The following is an 18,417-nucleotide window of genomic DNA, read 5'->3' on the forward strand; positions in this document are numbered from 1 at the left end:
AATGATGGCACGCATAGACAAAAGCACCATTAAGCATTACAAGTCTGACAGTGACCTTTCTGCATTTTGCCTGCCTTTGTATAAACACGCATTCAGCCATGGCATATGCCCAGTAAGAACAGACATTCACTGACCGTTAAATTTGTGGGTGCTATTTTCGTGCATTCCTAGGAGTTTGAGTACTATTTTAGAGGAGCAGGGTAGGCAGTGTGTTCAAAAAAGGGCGCTGAATCCGCACACAGTGGCTTTTCTGCCATAGCTTGCATTTTAAGCATTGTTTATGTCATGCTGTGTTTCCATGCCCCCGTTTGCAGCAAGTGGAAAAGCGCAACGGCTGGATAAATGTCGGGGACCTCCATGGTGCAGTGCACTTCAAGATAGGTGAGCAGCTTCTGACATGACATTCACGCGGTGCTTGATGCATGTTTTTATAAATGGATAGGTAGTGTAGCACATGCCTTTTACTTTGAGGTCTGTAAACTGTAAGCTTTTACTTTGTTGTACCCTTTCCGCTGCTGCTGCCGCCGCCGCTCCCATGCTCTCCTCTTTTTGTGTGTATGTGTGCGTGATCACCCCACCTCTTTAGTTTTGTCCGATGAGAATACGGTCCTTGGCTGCCTATCCAGGACGTACGTGTGGCTCAAACAGAAAGATGGTTTGCCGCTGCCACTGGCCTCGGTCTAGTCACTCGTATCCGGTGGGGTGTTGACCGCACCACTTGTCCCGTTTGTGGATTGCCGTGAAGGACTTTGGGGGCAGTTGCGGTTCGAGTGATTGAAATGTGCGAGTGTCTCAAAAAACTGCCCATCTGGGTCAGTGGGTGTTTGGTTTTGGAGCCTTCACAAAAGTGGCAGAGCTTGTGCTATAGGGTGCATCTAGGTTACCTTTGTGCAACTGACACTGGGCAATTGTAATGGCCAGTCGACACTTTGATTCCCCAGCCTGATTGCACTTCTGCTGCGTTAACTGTTAAGACCTTTGACATTATGTGCCGTATCAACATTATAGTGAGCACGAAACCTAGTGGGACTTGCAAGATGGGAAAGGGGCCCCTTTTGTTTCTGTTTTCGCAGCAGGGAACATGTTGAGTTGCAGGCTTTTTTTGTCTTATCCGTCCCCAGCTGTGCATGTGCAGTGTTTCTGTAGGACAGTCCTGCTCTGTGAGGTGCTGCGCTGCACCAGCAGGCGGCCTTCCTCCTCTGACGGCGGTTTTCTTTTTTCTCTCTTCCCCTTCTGCTCCCCCCTGGCTTTCTTCTCTCTGTCCCCGCCGTGACTCGCTGAGGGCAGTGGTGTGGTCAATTCCCCAACATGATCTAAAGGAGTGGGAAAATACCTTTCGAATTTGGAGTGGCAACGGTAACTAGAGCTTTCATCCCCTCTGCTTGGACCTTTTCCTTGGCCTGGCTTTTCTGCTGTCCTTTTTCTCCTGGCTGCTTGTGGCTCTGGATGGCCTTCATGTAGCGAGAGGATGTGTCTGCTCCTTCTTCCCTGGTCTCCGTGTGGCTGTTGCAAGCGCATGACCGTTGAGGTGGCCTTGTCTTTCTCGCCGTCAGTGCCATTTGTGGCACCCTGCTTGGTCATTAGTGGTGGCTTTTCATTTCATACCAGGTTTGCAGGCTCTGCAGCACATAGGGGCCATCTACTCTTGCATGATCTGTGGACATAACTCGTACGGTTTGGTAACTTGGTAGCCTTGCTCGCTCTCCCCGTTTCCCTTTCTCTGCTTGCCACTGGTGCCGTGGAGCATGCCCGCTTCCGAATCGGAGGTAGTGGTCGTGGGTAGGAGAAGGTGGGGAGAGGCCCCGAGGGTCACGGTGTGTGGTGGTGCATGACACATCATTGCCGCCAGTGGGGGAGTTGGCGTGTCCTAAACGTGGTCCTCCCTCCCTCCCGCCCTCCCTTCGGTGGCGTGGCCCTGCAGTGAAGTACGAGCGCATCAAGTTCCTGGTGATAGCGCTGCGGGACAGCATTGAAATCTACGCCTGGGCGCCCAAGCCATACCACAAGTTCATGGCGTTCAAGTCTTTCCCCGAGCTGGTCCACAAGCCACTCGTGGTCGACATGACCATCGAGGAGAACATCCGGCTCAAGGTGCGTGTCCCACCCTCCCTGCTGTTGTGCACTGGCGGGCTTTCTTTTTGTGTGTGTGTTTGTGTGCGCGTGCGTGCGTGGATGGGTGTGGGCTGTATGGGTGGGTGCGCGCGAGGGTGGGGGTGGGTGGGTAGGCAAGCGCGTGTGGGTGGGGAGAGGGAGAGAGAGATCAGCTACATGAATTATGCTGGCTGTGCAGTCTGTTCTGGTGACCTGTGGGAAGCCTTGAAGGTGGTTGAGTAACAGGTGCCATGTCTGGCATAACGAAGGAGGGGGGTTATTATTTGACATTGCAATTGTCAGCAAGCTGGAAGTCTGAGTGCTGTGAGCATTTAGTAAAACAGAACTCTTGATTAAAGTTTTTTTACCAAGAGTGGAAGCACATACAGTTTGTAAGGCTAAAGGCAGATTTACGCATTTTTGTAAGCAGTGTTGAGGGGTAGGATGGTGGGATGCTTTTGTTGCGCAAGTCATTTCAGCAGCACCCTATCCCATTTGCACACTGCATTCACAATAAGGGAGCTGTAAAATGTGTAAAAAAGTGTGGTGTGTACCAGTTCATTGCAGTGCTGAGAGTGAAAATAGGCCACTTGTAGTAGCCAGCAGTCGTTTAGCGGGGCAGAAAATTCCAAAAGCACCAAAACTGGCATAGTGACATCATACATTTTTCCACACTGCTACTTTTGACATCACAAATGTCAATAGCAAAACACGACTGGCGGAGCTTGTTCAGCCAATTTTTGGAAATTAAAGTAAAGAAGCAACGTGTATATGTAAAATATGTGACAGCTTTCACTGTCGGCTTACTGCCCATACTCTCTGCACCTCCTAGATGACAGCAGCTCGTGGATCAGCATGTGGGAAGTGCTTGGCTTTCTTCATTTGTGTCTCACTGTTCTAGTTGCATAGAAACTTTAGAGGGACAGGGAGAGAGAAATGCCAGCCTTGTTTTACTTCTAAACAATGAAGAGCATTTCGTTGTCGAATACAGACTGCGATCTTTCAGGTAAAAGAAAAAGTTTTTCGTCCTTTAGTGCCCGTTTAACATGATTATCCCATTGACTCTGAAAACATCGGGCCGCATCTGCTTGTGTGCAGATCAGGCCACCTGTAAGAGAGGGGAGAAAAGGACACAGGGATAGGGCGTTTGGATGCAAGCCCGTTGCTATGACGACGCAAACCCTACTTCGTCAGGCTTAACAGCTGAAAAATGGCTCTTCTGTCTGAAAAACAAAAGCTGTTTGTCGATTTAAACTTCGGGTAAGTGTAAGAATGGGCAAATTGAAGGCGAAATCAACAGCTTAGAACACGATATCGCACCGAGGAATTAGCAACAAAGCTGTTTTCACTGCAAAGTGGGAGGGCAGGGCGCCATCGTGTTGGTCAACTCTACGTACGGAAGCAACGTGAACACTGCAGCATAAAAATTCAAATCCCGCGTATGTACGTGAGCCTCACATAGGCCCTTTGCGTTCTGAGCATGCACGTTGGTCACCCGTGAAAGTTCTATGTATGTGAAACTAGAACTGTCTATTGATGCCACATTTTCATTAATAAGGCATGAAGCTCGAACTTTAAAATAAACTAGATAAGAGCGGTTGAGGTCAAGGGGCTGGAAACTTTGGTGCACTTTCAATTGTTCCATTTTTTTTGCACCTAATTTTTCCCCTCAGGTTGGAAATGTTAGCAACTTGATTCTTGTTGCATTTGTGTTTTATTTGCTTGAAGTACTAGCCGCACGCGTCTTGTGATTTCATTGCAGGTGGTGTACGGCTCTTGCCAAGGATTCCATGCTGTGGACTTAGACTCTGGAGCTGTCTACGATGTCTACATTCCTTCACATGTAAGCTTGCATGTTGGGGGCATTGCTAGTTCACTGTGCTTTACGTGCTAGTATCATACTGCTCGGGCATGAAATAATTCATTTCCTTCATTCCCATTGCCCAAAGGACGCATTTTCTTGTTGAAGCCATCATAATGGAACTTCAAGCTCATGCATAACGAAGCAAAGAACAGAATGGTACAAAATTTCTGGGAATTATCTTGCTAATGCATCAGCAGCCTTTCCAGCCGCTCCGCCTCAGACTTAGCCCTTTAAAGTCAGCTTTACTATCATACACAAATGCAATGCTGCAAAGATATTTTACCAGCAGAACCGTACGAGGTCATATCAAAGTATAAGGCCCCAAGTATGCCGACGATGCACTCTACACAGTCCCCCTTTAGAGGCAGCTTCACTACTATATACGAATGCATTTCTAGTGCATCATGTCAGTTATTTTATTATTCCTTTTTTTGAGATACCAATCATCTACATTTGCCATATTACATTGATTGGATGTCTTAAACTTGACCAATTATGCATATACAGCGGAATCTCGAAGATACGAATCTCGCGAGACCCTAAAAAATATTCGTATCGTCCTAAATTCATATGAACCAACACAGACCAAAAAATTGAGCACCAAAAAGAAACAAGTTTTCGTTTATTTCTTTCTTGTTTTCGCATGAAGAAATCCGTGCTGTTCTGCTTTTTCCCCCTCCCTACGTTCATGTTGCCGAGCAGTCCTTTTTGGTGTGCATAAAATGTCGCACTCGTCTCCTCATTCACAGTGCACAAGCTTACTGCACGCCGCAACATGTCAAGGGCTTGCAGGGTTTCGCTTGTCGATGGTGCTAGTTCACTTCCACCACAGTCCTCGCCGTCACTATCCGACTGCTGCTCCAAATCCTTCACCTCAGTCGTCCTGACACCGCAAGTGGCGAGATTGTTGTCGACGGTGACAAAATCGTGCGCCGACCATTCCACGCCAAGCTGGTCCCACTCTTCAATAGCCAGTGGTTCTTCAAACGAGGAGAGCCAAGCACTAGTCAATGAAAAGCAAAACTTTTCTATTTTTACTTGCCATCTTGCGGTCCAACTGCCTAAGGAATTCCCTGAACAATTCGGCGGTCATCCACACTTCCTTGTTCACCTTGCTCAGGCAAGGCAAACTGGCTGTGTTTTTAATCACCTCTGCTTTTGTGACCTCCCGATGACCGTTAGCTTCAGCTTCTTCGACCCGCGTGCGTTACAGCAGAAGAGCACAGTTACTCTTTGCTTACTGTTTTGTCCACCTTGAAAAGCTCCTCCTCTTGAGCACAAGCTTTTGTTGGGTTGCAAATTAAAAAAAAGCCCTGCCTCATCTGCGTTGAATGCGTCCAGTGCTTCGTACTCCGATAGAAGCGCCGGCAGAATGTCGGCCATCCAGTCGCTGACCACTGAGTCGTCCACCTTCTTTCCTTAGTATGCAAGACCATGCCGCTGATTGAAACGGTGAACTCTCTCGCAAGAGGACTGAAAGTTTTCAATGCCAAGCAAAAGGGCGATGTCATCGGCTTTCTCCCGGAGCACTTTTCTGTCTATGTTCACTCCAGCCGTAGTAACTTCCTTGAACCACATCAGGAGAATGTCTTCAAGCTTTGCATGCTCAGCTGTCTTGGCCTGCTTGACGTTCACGCTGAAGTGCTGCACGTTTTGCAAAAGCATGTCCCGTTGCCCAACAATGGTGCACAACGTCGACGGTGGCAGGCTGAGCTCTTTTGCCAAGTCGCTGCACTTCCTTTTCGGTTCGCTGTCGACTGTGCGACAAAGCTGGCAGCCTGGTTGATTTGGTTGGAAGAAGCCTATTTACAGTAAAAGCCTTGCACACACATATCAGCAACCGAACATCCACCGTGAGCAGACAGCAGCAACGGCGAGGAGCGGCGCATTGCAAAGGCACTCCAGCAACTGAACTGAATGTCGCTACTTGACTGCATCACTGCCTGTCCATGGCCATCAAGGCGTTGTTCTCTCTCTGGTGGCATGGCCGCGGTAGACTCGGTGCGCCGTGTGCGCTCATACAACAAAACAACAGCCCGGCTGTTCCCGGAGAAAGAGTGACAAAGAGGGGAGAGAAAGGCCATACGTTGCCATCACCTGCTTGCTTTGCAGTGAGGCACCTCGCCAGCTCGTTCGTATCATCCGCTGGGCCGCGCAGGGTCGTTCGTAATAGCCGAAATTTTGCCCATTGCAAACAATGCTTCTCATTGCAGGACTTCTCAGAAATTTGTATCATCCCGAAATTCGTATCACCCAGAATCGTATCATCGAGATTCCACTCTATTTTGCAGATATAATTCATCATGTTTTTCCTGTTATGGACAGATTTTGCTAGAGCACTCGCAAAAGAGTGCTTGCGCATTAAAAATGAACACGCAACTTTTCGCCCCAAGATGAGGTAGGTACTGGCCTTAGTGTTGCCAAATGGTGAAATTCAGCACCAGATGTAAAAATCTGGTGAAATAGAGTGGCTGCTGGTTACAGCTGCACCAGACATCTGGTGAAAAGTGGTGAAAAAAGTTTGTAACTGCTTTGAACCTTGGTTTTCTTTCCTGAATAGAAGCTTCTCCAGCACCTGAACACCATGTGTGACTCACATTACTGGTCTGCATCTGTGTTTTAACGTGCTCGATAAGTATTCTTGGTTTTTACCACCTCTTGGAAGTATTGAAAAGTCAAGTGTCACATTTTGTATTTCGAACAAGCCACAGTGAATAACATCCCTCAAAATTCTCGATGCAACACATCCCACACCCCAACTAATTAACCTGTTTTGTTTGGCATGTTGATTGTACAATGACCAGTGAAATATATTAAATGCTCACATAATAACTTCAGAGAAATGCACATTGCACCACGTCTTATGTTTGAATATCAAGATAGGCAAACAGCACAGCGAGCACTGTATTGGGTGCGCGGTAACTTCCTGTGCGAGCATGTATATGCCGACTGAAAATGGAGTAAGTGTCCTTTTAACTGGGACTGCGACAAATATGAAGAAATTATATTTCACTTTGCTCAAACCTATTTTGCTTACCTAATTGGAGGTAATCCGATCGCCCTCTCTGTGATGGGATGAACAAAAGCAACAAAAACACCTTCCTCAAGACTGTTTTGGTATGCTGAATGCAGAGAAAAGTTCAGGAGCCAGAAATACGTTATAACTACAGTATTTTAGTGCTGGTGAAATCTGGTGAAATTTTGACCAGCGGCTGGTGTGGGGAAGCCGTTTTAATTTGGCAACACCGTTGAATCATGATTGAACCCCCACAAGTTTGGTCTTTTTGTGCGCAGGCTGATGGGCAGGGCTCTCTATGGTTTCAAAGAATAGAATAAGCAGCCTATAAAACACCAAGTAAGGTTTCCATGTATGTGGAACCTTTTCTATTCTAACAATTTCACATGGGCTGCAGAGGCTCCACAAAGGAACAATTATTGTACAGACGATGGCTCCGTTATATCAGTGGGGCGTTTTCTTTGCCTCGAAAGCCATATATGAAGCACAGTGATCCTGTACCTGCTTTAATGGCAAAGTTTTGGGACATTTAGACCCAGATAGCTCCTGGGCTGTTCTTCTTCACGTACTAAGTGATCTAATTGCGGGAGAGGCGAGTTAATGCTTTGTATCAGTGGCTCATCAGTCCCAAGAGCCTTATGAAGGTTGTTATTACATGCCGCTTTGCTGCCAAGTGCCGCTAAAGTTGTGACAAAAGATTTGTTTAACGTGTGTTTCTTTGGCATATGCTTTCTTCTCTTGTGCCGTCATGGAGCAGTTTCAAGAGCGGTCTGTGGGGGTAAGCACTAGCTGCTAGCCACTAGTCAGCACTTGGTTTGCACACTGAGCACATCCCGGGGTCAGCTGCTAGAGCCGTTGACTGCACTGTAGCCAGGCATGCTGTGTATGAGTACCTTGCACTAGTGAGCACGTTGTCAGACTTCTGAAGCCAGCCATAAGAACAGCACAGGTGGGAGTGTAAAGGCAGCACACGCACTGCAGTCAGAAGCACCCACATCGCCTCTCTCATGGTGTCTGTGTGTGCAGAAATTATCTGGGTGGTTTCAGAGGTTTGCCTTACTGCAAGTGCATCGTTTGTTTGTGCCCGAACTTGCCACTGCATGAGGTTTTCTTTTGTTTTCTGATATTGGTATTTACAGTGGAAAATTTCTGTTCCGAGTATTGTGTAAATATCCTAATCTTAAATACGACATTCAGTTGGTGTTTCTGTTAAGGGAGACTTTTGTCTTTAAGCCGTTCTTGTTTCTTTTTCATTTGTGCACTTCAAGTTGGCATGCAGAGAACAAATGTGCAACCAAACTTCAAGCCCTGCTACACTTGAAGTGATCTGCACTGAACCCAACAAGGTTGAATATGATGAGGCGTAATCTTTGCTGGCCCGGTGTGTGTTGAGATGTTTGTCGAAGCCGTTCTCTTGTTCTTCTGCACGAGCATTGTTGCTCGTCCCTGACTCGGGTGTGGTTCTGCTGTGGCGTTTCAGAACCAGAGCCAGATCACCCCGCACACCATTGTGACCCTTCCAAACTCCAAGGGCGTCCAGCTCCTGCTCTGCTACGACAGTGAGAGGCTTTCATCGCACTTTCTCCTTCACCCTAATGGCCGCACGGCGGCACCCAAAAATGCATCGTAAAATTGGGTCACATCGGGACCACAGATTTGCTGTTTTCAGAGGGTGGCTGAGGAAGCAAAGTAGCTGCTGAAGAAATTCATCAAAAAACATATTTGTGCATTGGCCTCTGTGATGATGCATTTTTCTCACCTAATGATCACGCCCAAGCTTGCGGTGATAATCATTGGCTCAGTGCGACTAGAGTTCCTGTATATAGCTCCCCTAGGGGAGCAGAGCTGCGCGTCCATCCGCCATCTTGCGTTCCAGGTCGTGCGGAAAAGCCACCCTTCACGCGTGAAAAAGCTGCCGCCTCGCCTCCGCGCCAGTGTGGAAGCGGCGACGAGGAGTGGCGAGGAGCGGCCGGGCAAAAACTGGCGCACGATATTGGACCGCTTATCAGATGAGCTGCCGCCGCTTCCATAACCGCCGATGCCCAGTTGAGTAGAACTGACAGTGCGCAGCACTGAAAACGGGCTTTCTGTCGAACTGGAACCCACGGCATGTGGCAATCAGACGCGCAACTCTCGCACTACGCGATATACAGGAACTCTAAGTGCGACGGAACAGTTGCGCCATCTATTAAATATAACATTCAAAACTACTCTGCAGCTCTGAGCAGGACCTGTGGAATGTAGTTAATGGACCTTTTTCCAGTACAAGTCCTCTTGGTTGCTACCACGGCAAACAAGATCAGCATGCCATGTCACTGGTTTTGCTTCCTGCTTGTGTTTTCTGCAACCAGCACAATAAACCTCGTCAGTCAAAGTTACGTGCTTAAGCTTCCCCCCCCCCCCCCCTCCCTTCCCCCTTTTGTTCCCCATTCGCATTGTTGCTCCAACGAGCCCTACTCGGTACATTAACCAACTGCAACTGTTTGTTCTTGCCCTTCTCCTTTCAGATGAAGGCGTTTACGTGAGCATTTACGGCCGAGTTAGCAAGAACATTGTCCTGCAGTGGGGAGAGATGCCCACCTCAGTTGGTGAGCCCTTATCTGATTGTAGCAGTGGGTTTCCGCTATGTCTGCCTGCTGTATTTAATTGTACTCACGAAATTTTAGAATCTTCTAAATCCAAAATTCGTAAGCCGGCTTGATTGTGCAACTTTTTGGACATGTAGTTTCAAACCGCTCTTATTTAATGTAAGGGTATATCAGACGACTGTGCCAGCTCGCAACAGGAGCAGCCAGAACAAGCAACTCGTAACACTCAGGCATGCCTTGTAACGTTCAGTGCAGAGCTTTTTTACTTCGTTGTTGCAGTAAAGTACATATTGTTATTCAATGCAGATATGTGTTGACGTAGTGTGTAGTCTCTTGAACCAGTCACTCGGGTTTATTTTGTAGTGCCTGTAAGGTAACACCTTGTTGTGACAAAATTGCAAAGGATGAGCCAAAACACCTTGTTATAAGCCGTTAATCAGCGAGAATCATGTCCGATCGGTTTTCAGCGGCCCGCTTTTTTGTGGCGTTGTGTAGCTGTGATAGCTGTGCGGTTCTCCTGTGTTGTGGCAACAAGCTGGGCGTGCGTGCTGTTTTTCTTGCGCTGCAGCCTACGTTGGCACGGGCCAGATCATGGGCTGGGGCAACAAGGCCATTGAAATCCGGAGCGTGGAGTCGGGCCACCTGGACGGCGTCTTCATGCACAAGAAGTCGCAAAAGCTCAAGTTTCTGTGTGAACGTAATGACAAGGTGGGGCCACTGTTTGATCAAATAAGTTCCATTGCCTGTTGCTAGGCTGATTTCACCGAGCACAGTGTGAATAGTTTTTAAGCTAGAATTGTGTTGACAGGCAGGGGAAGCTGAAGGGACCAGCTACATACACCCTGTGCGAATGAAGGGTCTGACAAGTGAGCAATTTCAAGTGGTATTGGTTGAAGCCACATGTCCGGAGGGACCCTGCAGTTGGTGTAGTTGGCGTAACACTGGTGTGCATGCAAGGTTATAGCAGCGTTGTTCCTACTGTGCATACAGCAGTGGTCATGTTGACCCTGTTACACTCGAATCCTGCTACAACGAAATTGACGGGACGTGCGAAAAATTCCGTTGGAAGTGAAAATTCGTTGAGGGCAAATCTGCCCCGGCACACCACAGAAGGACAAGAAAAATGGCCACGTATGATTTTACATCATTGGCAGTGTAATACTATGTTTAGAAAAAGGAGTGATGCACAATAACGTCGTGTTTATTCCAGGGTGTCGAACCGAAAAAAATACCGGTTCGGTTACGGTTCGGGTTCGGGTGAAATAATTTCGTTCCGGTTCAGTTTCGGTTCGACAAAATCACGTACCGAACCGGTTCGCGAACCGGTTCGCGAACCGGTTCGATTAGTTGAATTATCACTAAAATTAGAAAAAAAAACATTTACTAGTTTAAAACGACCGTCAAATCAAAACACAAACTAACATTCAAAATGGTGCTGCTCCCCAAGGGCAGTGGCGCAATTGCAAAGGAAACTTTAAACAATTAGGAGATATTAGAAAAACACATGAAGTGGCGACGATTTACCACCTTCTTTATCGCTCAGACTTTCTGTTGTCCTAGCAACTATTCATAAAGCCAACGCCAAGAGATATGATGGTGGGATATATTTTCTGTCCTTTCCTTTTTTGTTGAAATCGCAATTGTCGCTATGCAATCGCCCATCACGCTAACCTTGAGGCCTTAAATTTAGTCCTGCGTACGGGCGTGTTCAAATACCAGCGCTTAATAACAATGGCGCACATTTTTTATATTTGTAACAAAACAGAAAAATTCTACAACAGGCACATAAATACTACCAATGAATTAGATTATTTGGTAACCCTGAATAATTTGTTAGCTGTCACCTTATCGAATGTGTTAGCCACACTTTTGTTAAAAGTAAGCTTTAGTTACGCTCAGTCACTGCATTATTGCTCTGACCACTGCAATTCCTTTTGCGATACCGAAAGTGTGCATTACAATCAGTATGTCATCGTACCGCCTGAACCCCTACCATCGTTCCGTGTGCTACATTGCGGAATCTTATAACAGATAATGCGGTTACAAAATGAAAGGGAAATTTGACACGTGGAGCATGAGATGGGACTTTTTGGGTAGACGCTCTTTAATTCGTCCACAGCAGTACTCCCCTCCGGAACGAGTAGCAGTAGAAGCAATGTAGCGAGTTGGGCAAACGGCTTAGCAAACAGCTTAGCCACTGAGCAGCTCCTGCGGTCACACTTGTCAAGTATTAATAATTTGCAGGTGTCGGACCTTTTCAACAAATTATGAAATGCAAAAAGTTTGCACACATCGGGTGTGAGCTTTCGCTGTTGCGCAGTGGAGCACTCCTGCAGCCTGATTTCTCCAATGAAGTCGCAGGTAGGGAAGGGCAAAGTCGTTTTATATCACCTGCAAGCTGCCGAGAATGACATTTCGTTTGGTCAGCTTGCACTACGCTCGCGCCTCCAGCAGCAACAGACCAATGCTACATTGGTGCTCATTCATTTCCCCTGTTGTTACATAAAGCGTGATAGTGTTCAATTGTCTGGAGGGGAAAGTGCGCGAGCAAGTACGAAGTTGATGGTACGGGAAAGAAAAAAAGGCCTGAATTGCATTGACTGTGCAATATCAACAACAGAGGGTCGAACCGTTTCGGCATGAACCGGTAACCGTTATTTCTTTTTCCGGTTCAGTTCCGGTTCAGGTTCAGCGTGCTCAAAAAATAACGGTTCGGGTTCGGGTTCAGTTCCGAAAAAAATACCGGTTCGGTTCCGGTTTTCGGTTCGGTTCGGTTCCGGTTCGACACCCTGGTTTATTCGGATAACAAACATACCAATGGTTATCTGTTTTTTACCTGCACGCAAAGAGTGCATTACGGGGGGAGAAAAAATGCAGGCGCAAAACGTATTGCTGTACAACAAGGCGTGTCCACCGAGCTGATTACTTCCAGATAGCTGCTAGGCTGTTGGAAGCCCCCTCCCGCTTGAGGCAGGAGCAGTGCCGTCATCTTATGCTCTGACTGGGCACAGCAACAACGTATCTTAGCAGGCAAGCCACGCGCACTTGCATCCAATGCAACCGCACACTCGTGACTAAGATAGGATGATATGGTTTCAAGACTAAACACGAAAGCATTATTTTTGCTTTTGACTTTGAAGAATTGTGGAAGGAAAACTGCAAGGACAGTTGCTCACAACACACGTTACGGCACCGCGCCAGCAGCAGAGCACATTTGCACAATTTCCACTGGATGCGGATTGGCTGTAGCTTTGACTTGGCGAATCGGGCCTGCGCCTCATGTAAAAGCGGCCAGCCACATCGTTATCACCAGCAAACAATGGCGTCCACCTATGAGTTTGTTTTTGTTTTGGGTGGTGGTGTGGGCGCGCGGTGCACGTTTTCGGTAAAACTAAGCGTCCTGAATGTATAAAAAGTTCCAGATAGCCGACGTTATGCTCATGTTATTGTAAAACAAATGTTCAAACCCAGCCCCAATGAGCGAAAATTTCATTGAAGCGAAAGCAAACCAGACAAATGGTTGTGGCAAGGACTTTGTTGCATTGACTTCTATGGCTAACTGATGGGGAATTGGAAATATTTCGTTGAAGCGGAAATTTCGATGAAGTGGAGTTTGTTGTAGCAGAAAGTGGAAGGCGGACTGTAATAGAAAGTGGGCAGTAGTGAGAGTTAACTTACTTTGAGGTGCCAACAGGCATTTAGCTGTTTACGTGACAGATCCTTTACACTGTACCCCGCTCTTTCTCCTCACCCAGGGGTGAGACAGCTGCGCATATTGCGCAGTTTTGATACAAATTTGTTTTCCTGCGCCAGGCTGCTCCTAAAGCTTGAAAATTGCAAAAATTGCGCCAAACTGCTCCAAAACAGTCTGAGAGCCAAAGATTTAACACTCCCGTCAGTTTCAGTGGGGAAAAATGCTTACTGACGGCATACTTTTCCGGCATGTCCAAGGTGATGCTGTTTGTAAAGGTTTAATTGATTGTTCATTCAATAAAAAACCTGCACAAAATTGTCCCCGAGATAGTTTTTGTGAAAGTCACAATGTTGGGTAGCACATGTTATAATCTGCGAGTTTTTGAAGTTTTCCTGTCGAAAATAATTGCAAAGGCCTGTCAGAAATACTTATATGCACTGAGGCGACAAACTACTTGTGCAGGTTGATGAAAAAAACGGCAATTTTCGGAACGCTGTATCTCCGGAACGACATTAGTGGGCGCCGCCATCTTGATGTGGTGAAGGTTGGAAAACATGGCCGCCAGGCGAAGCAGTTGCTGGTGGTTCAGGCAGGGTGCTCTTCGGCGGTTGGTTGCTACCGTGGTTTTGGTTATGGGGTGGCTGGGTTTATATTTAGTTGTTTGATCTCTTTCGGGAAGTTGCGTGACTCGACAGACCGGGGTTCATCAAAAACAATGCAATTCCCGGGAATTTGCCGTGTTTCGGCTTTGAATGTGAGGCGCGGTGCATGCTTGAAGTAAAATTTCGGACTCATTGCGGTGTTATAAAACACCAAGTTACTGCTGTCTTTGACAGTGAGCTTGCGAGCGGCGGGAATGGGACGATCGACATTGCAGATGTGGCGGCGCCAGTTACATCGCTGCAAAATGTTCAAGCAGTGTCCTTATAGCGGGACGGGCCACTACTGCACGCTAGTAATAATGGTTCATTTATCTGAAGTGAAATTTAATGCCAAAATGGAGGTGGCTAAACATACCAACGTTACTCAAATAATGATCGTAGTGAACTGTGAACGTGCACATTGGGGATTGAAGTGGGAGGGCTTGTGAGGTGCGACGACTGTCACCTTCGCTTTGTGCAACTTTTGCCGTAGCTCTACACTTGTGCCTAATTGTCTGGGATTACAAATTGTCTGGGATTACATTGTGTCTGGGATTACAAAAATAATATTTTCGGCATTCACGTGATAATAAAAATGCCCTACACTTGCTTAGTTTTTTAATTCTATATTTTCAACGGCACTCCAGCTTTCTGTGCATACAGCCTAAGAATTTAAATAAAAATGATTTGTAAAAGGTAGTGCACTTTTACGTTGTGATACTCTGGTAGAAAAAAAACTTTATTTAAAGGCTGTTTCAGCGTTATCTGCGTTCAAAACTGATTAAAAAGTGCACCCCCCCCCCCTCCCCGAGTTGCCAAAAATTTGATTTCTGCGCTCCTAAGGTGGCACAAAAAATGTCTATCTTCTGCTCCAAATCAAGGTTCTTCTGCTCCAAAATAGAGATTTCGCTGCTCCAAAAAACTGCTCCCAAATCTGATTCAGCTGTCTCACCCGTGTCCTCGCATGAAAGGCTGCGTGTTGTGAGCCTCACGTGTTCCTTCCTTCATTCGTGACATGGGCAGGAGAAGCTCTGGTTGCACATAGTGGTTGCACGTTGGTGCTGAGATGTCAGTGTGGAGTGCTCTTTGCCCCGTTGCGAGGCTGCAACAGCTGATCCCATGCCCCTTCTCTCTTTGGCTCAGGTGTTCTTCTCGTCGGCCAAGGGCGGCACCTCCTGCCAGATCTACTTCATGACCCTGAACAAGCCAGGCATGGCCAACTGGTAACCACTCGGGGCAGGGCCGGCTGGCCTCATCGCACAACCTGGTCAATGGCTTTTTTTCTTCCCTGCCCCTCCTCCTCTCCGGAGCGTCTGTCGGGCACCACAAGCATCCACTGCGCTGCTTGTTCGTGCTGCGCCCTGTGTGGCCGGTACAGCTTTCACTGCTGCGAGGAAGAGAAGCTTTGTTCCATGTGAAGTAAGAAGTGCCGGCCTACTGTTCGACTTTGCCTCAATAAGTGCATTTTTTTGTTGAATTCCAACTTTCTGGCTGGTAATCCAAGATGCCACTTGATTGCTCGAGATGTAAGCATGGCGAACGGATTGGCATAACTCTGCTTCTGCACACAGGCACGTTGAGGTACAGCTTATCAGAGTGCAGCATTCAGCGAGTGCCTGCGAAGCTTGGTTTTGGTTCTCTCTCAGCAGTGTACTGATTACTTCCTTCAACCCAGGCCGGGCTAGATCTGCTGAAAATTTGAGAAAATTATTTGTATCTAAGAATGCTCTGCGTATTGCCTGGTCAGCAGCAAATTGTTGGCCGAGGCATGCAAACCTTTTGTTCCTTTCTGGGGCCATTGTGCACTGTGGAGGTGCCCAAGTGGACTGGCTTGCCATAATGTGGTAGCTGCTCCTCTCCCCCTCCCCCCCCCTCCTTTCCTTCGGCAAGCCATGGCTTCTGCCCATGCTTGAACCAAGGATATTTACAGCTCATGCGTGAGGCTCGAGTGAGTGGCCCAGTGCGCTCTTATTATAGAAGTGGCGGTGCAGACTGTGACATATCTAACCTTTTGTTTGTGCAATACTGGTTGTAGTCGGAGAAGTGGGGCGCCGCCAGCTTCCGCCACCGCTACTGCTTTTCTCGTCACGGTGGAGCAGTGCTGCTTTCTTTTGAAACTTCTGGACGCGGAAAAACGTGGCCAGAGTGCCACTAGCTGCGTAGAGGGCTGTCGTCTCCTTGGCCTCTGGTTGATGTCGCTGCCAGTATTTATCTTGTACAGAATTGCATAGATTTATCTCAAGAAGGGGAAGAGTCCCCTGCACTTGTCACTCTTCCTCCTTCCTAGTTACTTGCTTTTTAAGCCTGGTTTGGGAAAGATGCTTGTACTGAAGCATTCATATAACGTCTCTCCCTCTTCTTGAACTGAAAGTCAGGGTTATCTCCACGCCATTGTTATCTTCGTGGGGGTAGATAACTTTGAAGCCGAATCTGGCTTGCCAGGTGGACGCACTGTATCTGAACTGGCTTCCGAATTTCTCTGTTGTAAGCCTCGATGGCTTCATCTTCTACATGAAGGGAAAGCAGCCAAGCGAGGGAGGTGGAGTAGCGCCCCGATGTGAGGACACCTTACGCTCTGTTGTACAGGTGCTGCTAGTCGCCCCTCCTTTCTGCTGCCTGGCGCGGGGTGTGCAGTAGTGGGCTGCTCGTTGAGCCCAGTGTAAATTCGTGTCGTATCGTGCGCTTCCACTTGCGTGTGCACAACACCTTGCAGGCTAGCCCAAAAATAAGTGGTGCTTGACATCGCTCGCTTCTTCCCGCAACTAGCAACCACCCGATGCACTAGTCTAGAACAAGAGTGATGCTAGCACAACGGCTGCACGTCCTCCGACAGAAGCTGGAAATTTTGTGCAAGCCTTGTCTGGAAGGCTGGTGACCTGAGCAATGGTACCAGCTTGGGCGATGTTTTCAAAATTGGAAGGCTGAGCTGGGTCATTCACGAAGTGAATCGCACTGGTCGGTCTGGAGCAGGCAACTAAATCTGTCAAAGGTCCACAAAGTGAAACTCTGAGTGAGGGAACACGGGAACAAGATGGAGTTCACTGTCCCAGATGGAGTTGATCGGCGACAACCAGTGGAATGCGAAGAAAAATCGGTCGTAGGGAGAAATGAAAAATGCAGAAAGGATTTGCCCTAGATCAACCGTTGAAATTCCCCATTTTATGCGGAGGTAGTAGGCATTGCAGTTTGCACTTTGCCACTTTAGCCTCGGCTCTTCTAGAATTTTATTTGCTGCATCATTTCGAAAAGAAGCCTTGACCCTGTTGCGATGTGCCGCCACCTTGGTTTTTGTTTGTGTATTTTAACAAAAGCAAACATTTATTTAATCTTTGTTGAAGGCAACGTCATATTCTATTTCTGCAAAAATAAGGAAGCTTGCTTTTGCTAACATAAAATTCAGGCCCACTCCCTTTTTTTTGCTTTTTAACTGGTGTTTTTTAGTTATTTGTAGGTTGTCTTGTTTGAAGCTCAATGAGTGTTTTGTTGTTCTAGTTTATTGCTGAAGCATAATGCAACCACGTGGGCTTTGTCTTTTGTATATAAAGATTGGCAAGGTGCCCATCTATACAGAGATAACGTAGTGGCGAACAAACTATGCGACCAGCGAGTGAAAATGTTGTAAAACTTTGGCCAGCATTATCATCTCCAGCTCAGTGTAATGTTGATAAGTGCCAAATCCTCCCCCTCCCTGTTCTTCCTTTTGTTGGGGGCTTGCGTTGCTTGTGGGCCCCATGTGGTCATGTATGTTTTGCACACGTCGAGGTGCGTTTCATAGTCAGCTAGCTGTGTGTGTCTGTGTGTGTGACGAACTGTGTCCATGTACATAAGTATGTGCATATATTACACGCTTGGGATGATCAAGTATAACTGCACCCCTCCTCGTACATGCCCGCTGGAGCACATATGGTACTTTCAGTAGAGGACTAATAACTCAGTCTATTTATGACCAACGGCAGCATGGCCGCGATGCTTCTAGAATAACCTGTGGCGTGGTGTTGCGTGAATTGCCAGCCAGTGCTCAAGGGTGTGCATCTCTCTCTCTGCTCTTCATGCAAGATACAATGCTTGCTCCATTTCTGAAGACACCCGTAGTTGCCGTGGGGGTGCTGCTGGATTCCTGTGTACCGCGCTAGCGACGGACACGTTGTCGGGGCGCTGTATTTGCACGCGGGGCTGTGGCCGTTCCTGTAAATACAGCCCTGTGTAGTAGTGCTGTGTGGAAAGAGGTTGGAGCGAACCAAGGTGTACAATGCTAGACCCATATCTATTGAGCTACTTTGCAAGTGTGTGACCAGGACATTGTATACTGAATGATGTGTCATGTACGCCAATCTTTTGCAAGAAGTTATCCCAGGGGAACTTTTTTAATGCATCTATGACGGGGGGAGGGGGGGGGGAAGAGCAACGACTTTGTAACATACACCTACGGTTTTATATGTTTTAGTGATTCTGTCAATAAAGTTTTACAGATTTTTTTCTGGTTTCATGATTGGTTTTTGAATTGTGACACGCCAGATAGTTGC

At 47.3% G+C, this 18,417-nt stretch overlaps 1 protein-coding gene across 7 annotated transcripts in view; it reads left to right on the forward strand.

Moving 5' to 3' along the window:
• Positions 1-17,925, forward strand: part of Msn (serine/threonine-protein kinase msn) — a 45,859-nt gene extending 27,934 nt beyond the window's left edge. For 4 of the 7 annotated variants that reach the window (XM_077699430.1, XM_077699433.1, XM_077699436.1 and 1 more), the window contains 9 exons: positions 315-381; positions 1,288-1,356; positions 1,922-2,091; positions 3,854-3,934; positions 7,729-7,749; positions 8,452-8,530; positions 9,479-9,559; positions 10,128-10,267; positions 15,038-17,925. In XM_077699430.1, coding sequence (XP_077555556.1) covers positions 315-381; positions 1,288-1,356; positions 1,922-2,091; positions 3,854-3,934; positions 7,729-7,749; positions 8,452-8,530; positions 9,479-9,559; positions 10,128-10,267; positions 15,038-15,121 — 792 coding nt within the window. In that variant the 3' untranslated portion in view covers positions 15,122-17,925. The remainder of the gene's footprint in view (positions 1-314; positions 382-1,287; positions 1,357-1,921; positions 2,092-3,853; positions 3,935-7,728; positions 7,750-8,451; positions 8,531-9,478; positions 9,560-10,127; positions 10,268-15,037) is intronic. The other 3 variants (XM_077699432.1, XM_077699434.1, XM_077699435.1) reach the window with 3 other exon arrangements.
• The last annotated feature ends 492 nt before the right edge of the window (positions 17,926-18,417 follow it).

Source organism: Haemaphysalis longicornis, unplaced genomic scaffold, assembly GCF_048455015.1.
Source record: "Haemaphysalis longicornis isolate Haplotype H1 unplaced genomic scaffold, Haemaphysalis longicornis Haplotype H1 scaffold_2, whole genome shotgun sequence".
Taxonomy (NCBI): Eukaryota; Metazoa; Arthropoda; class Arachnida; order Ixodida; family Ixodidae; genus Haemaphysalis; species Haemaphysalis longicornis.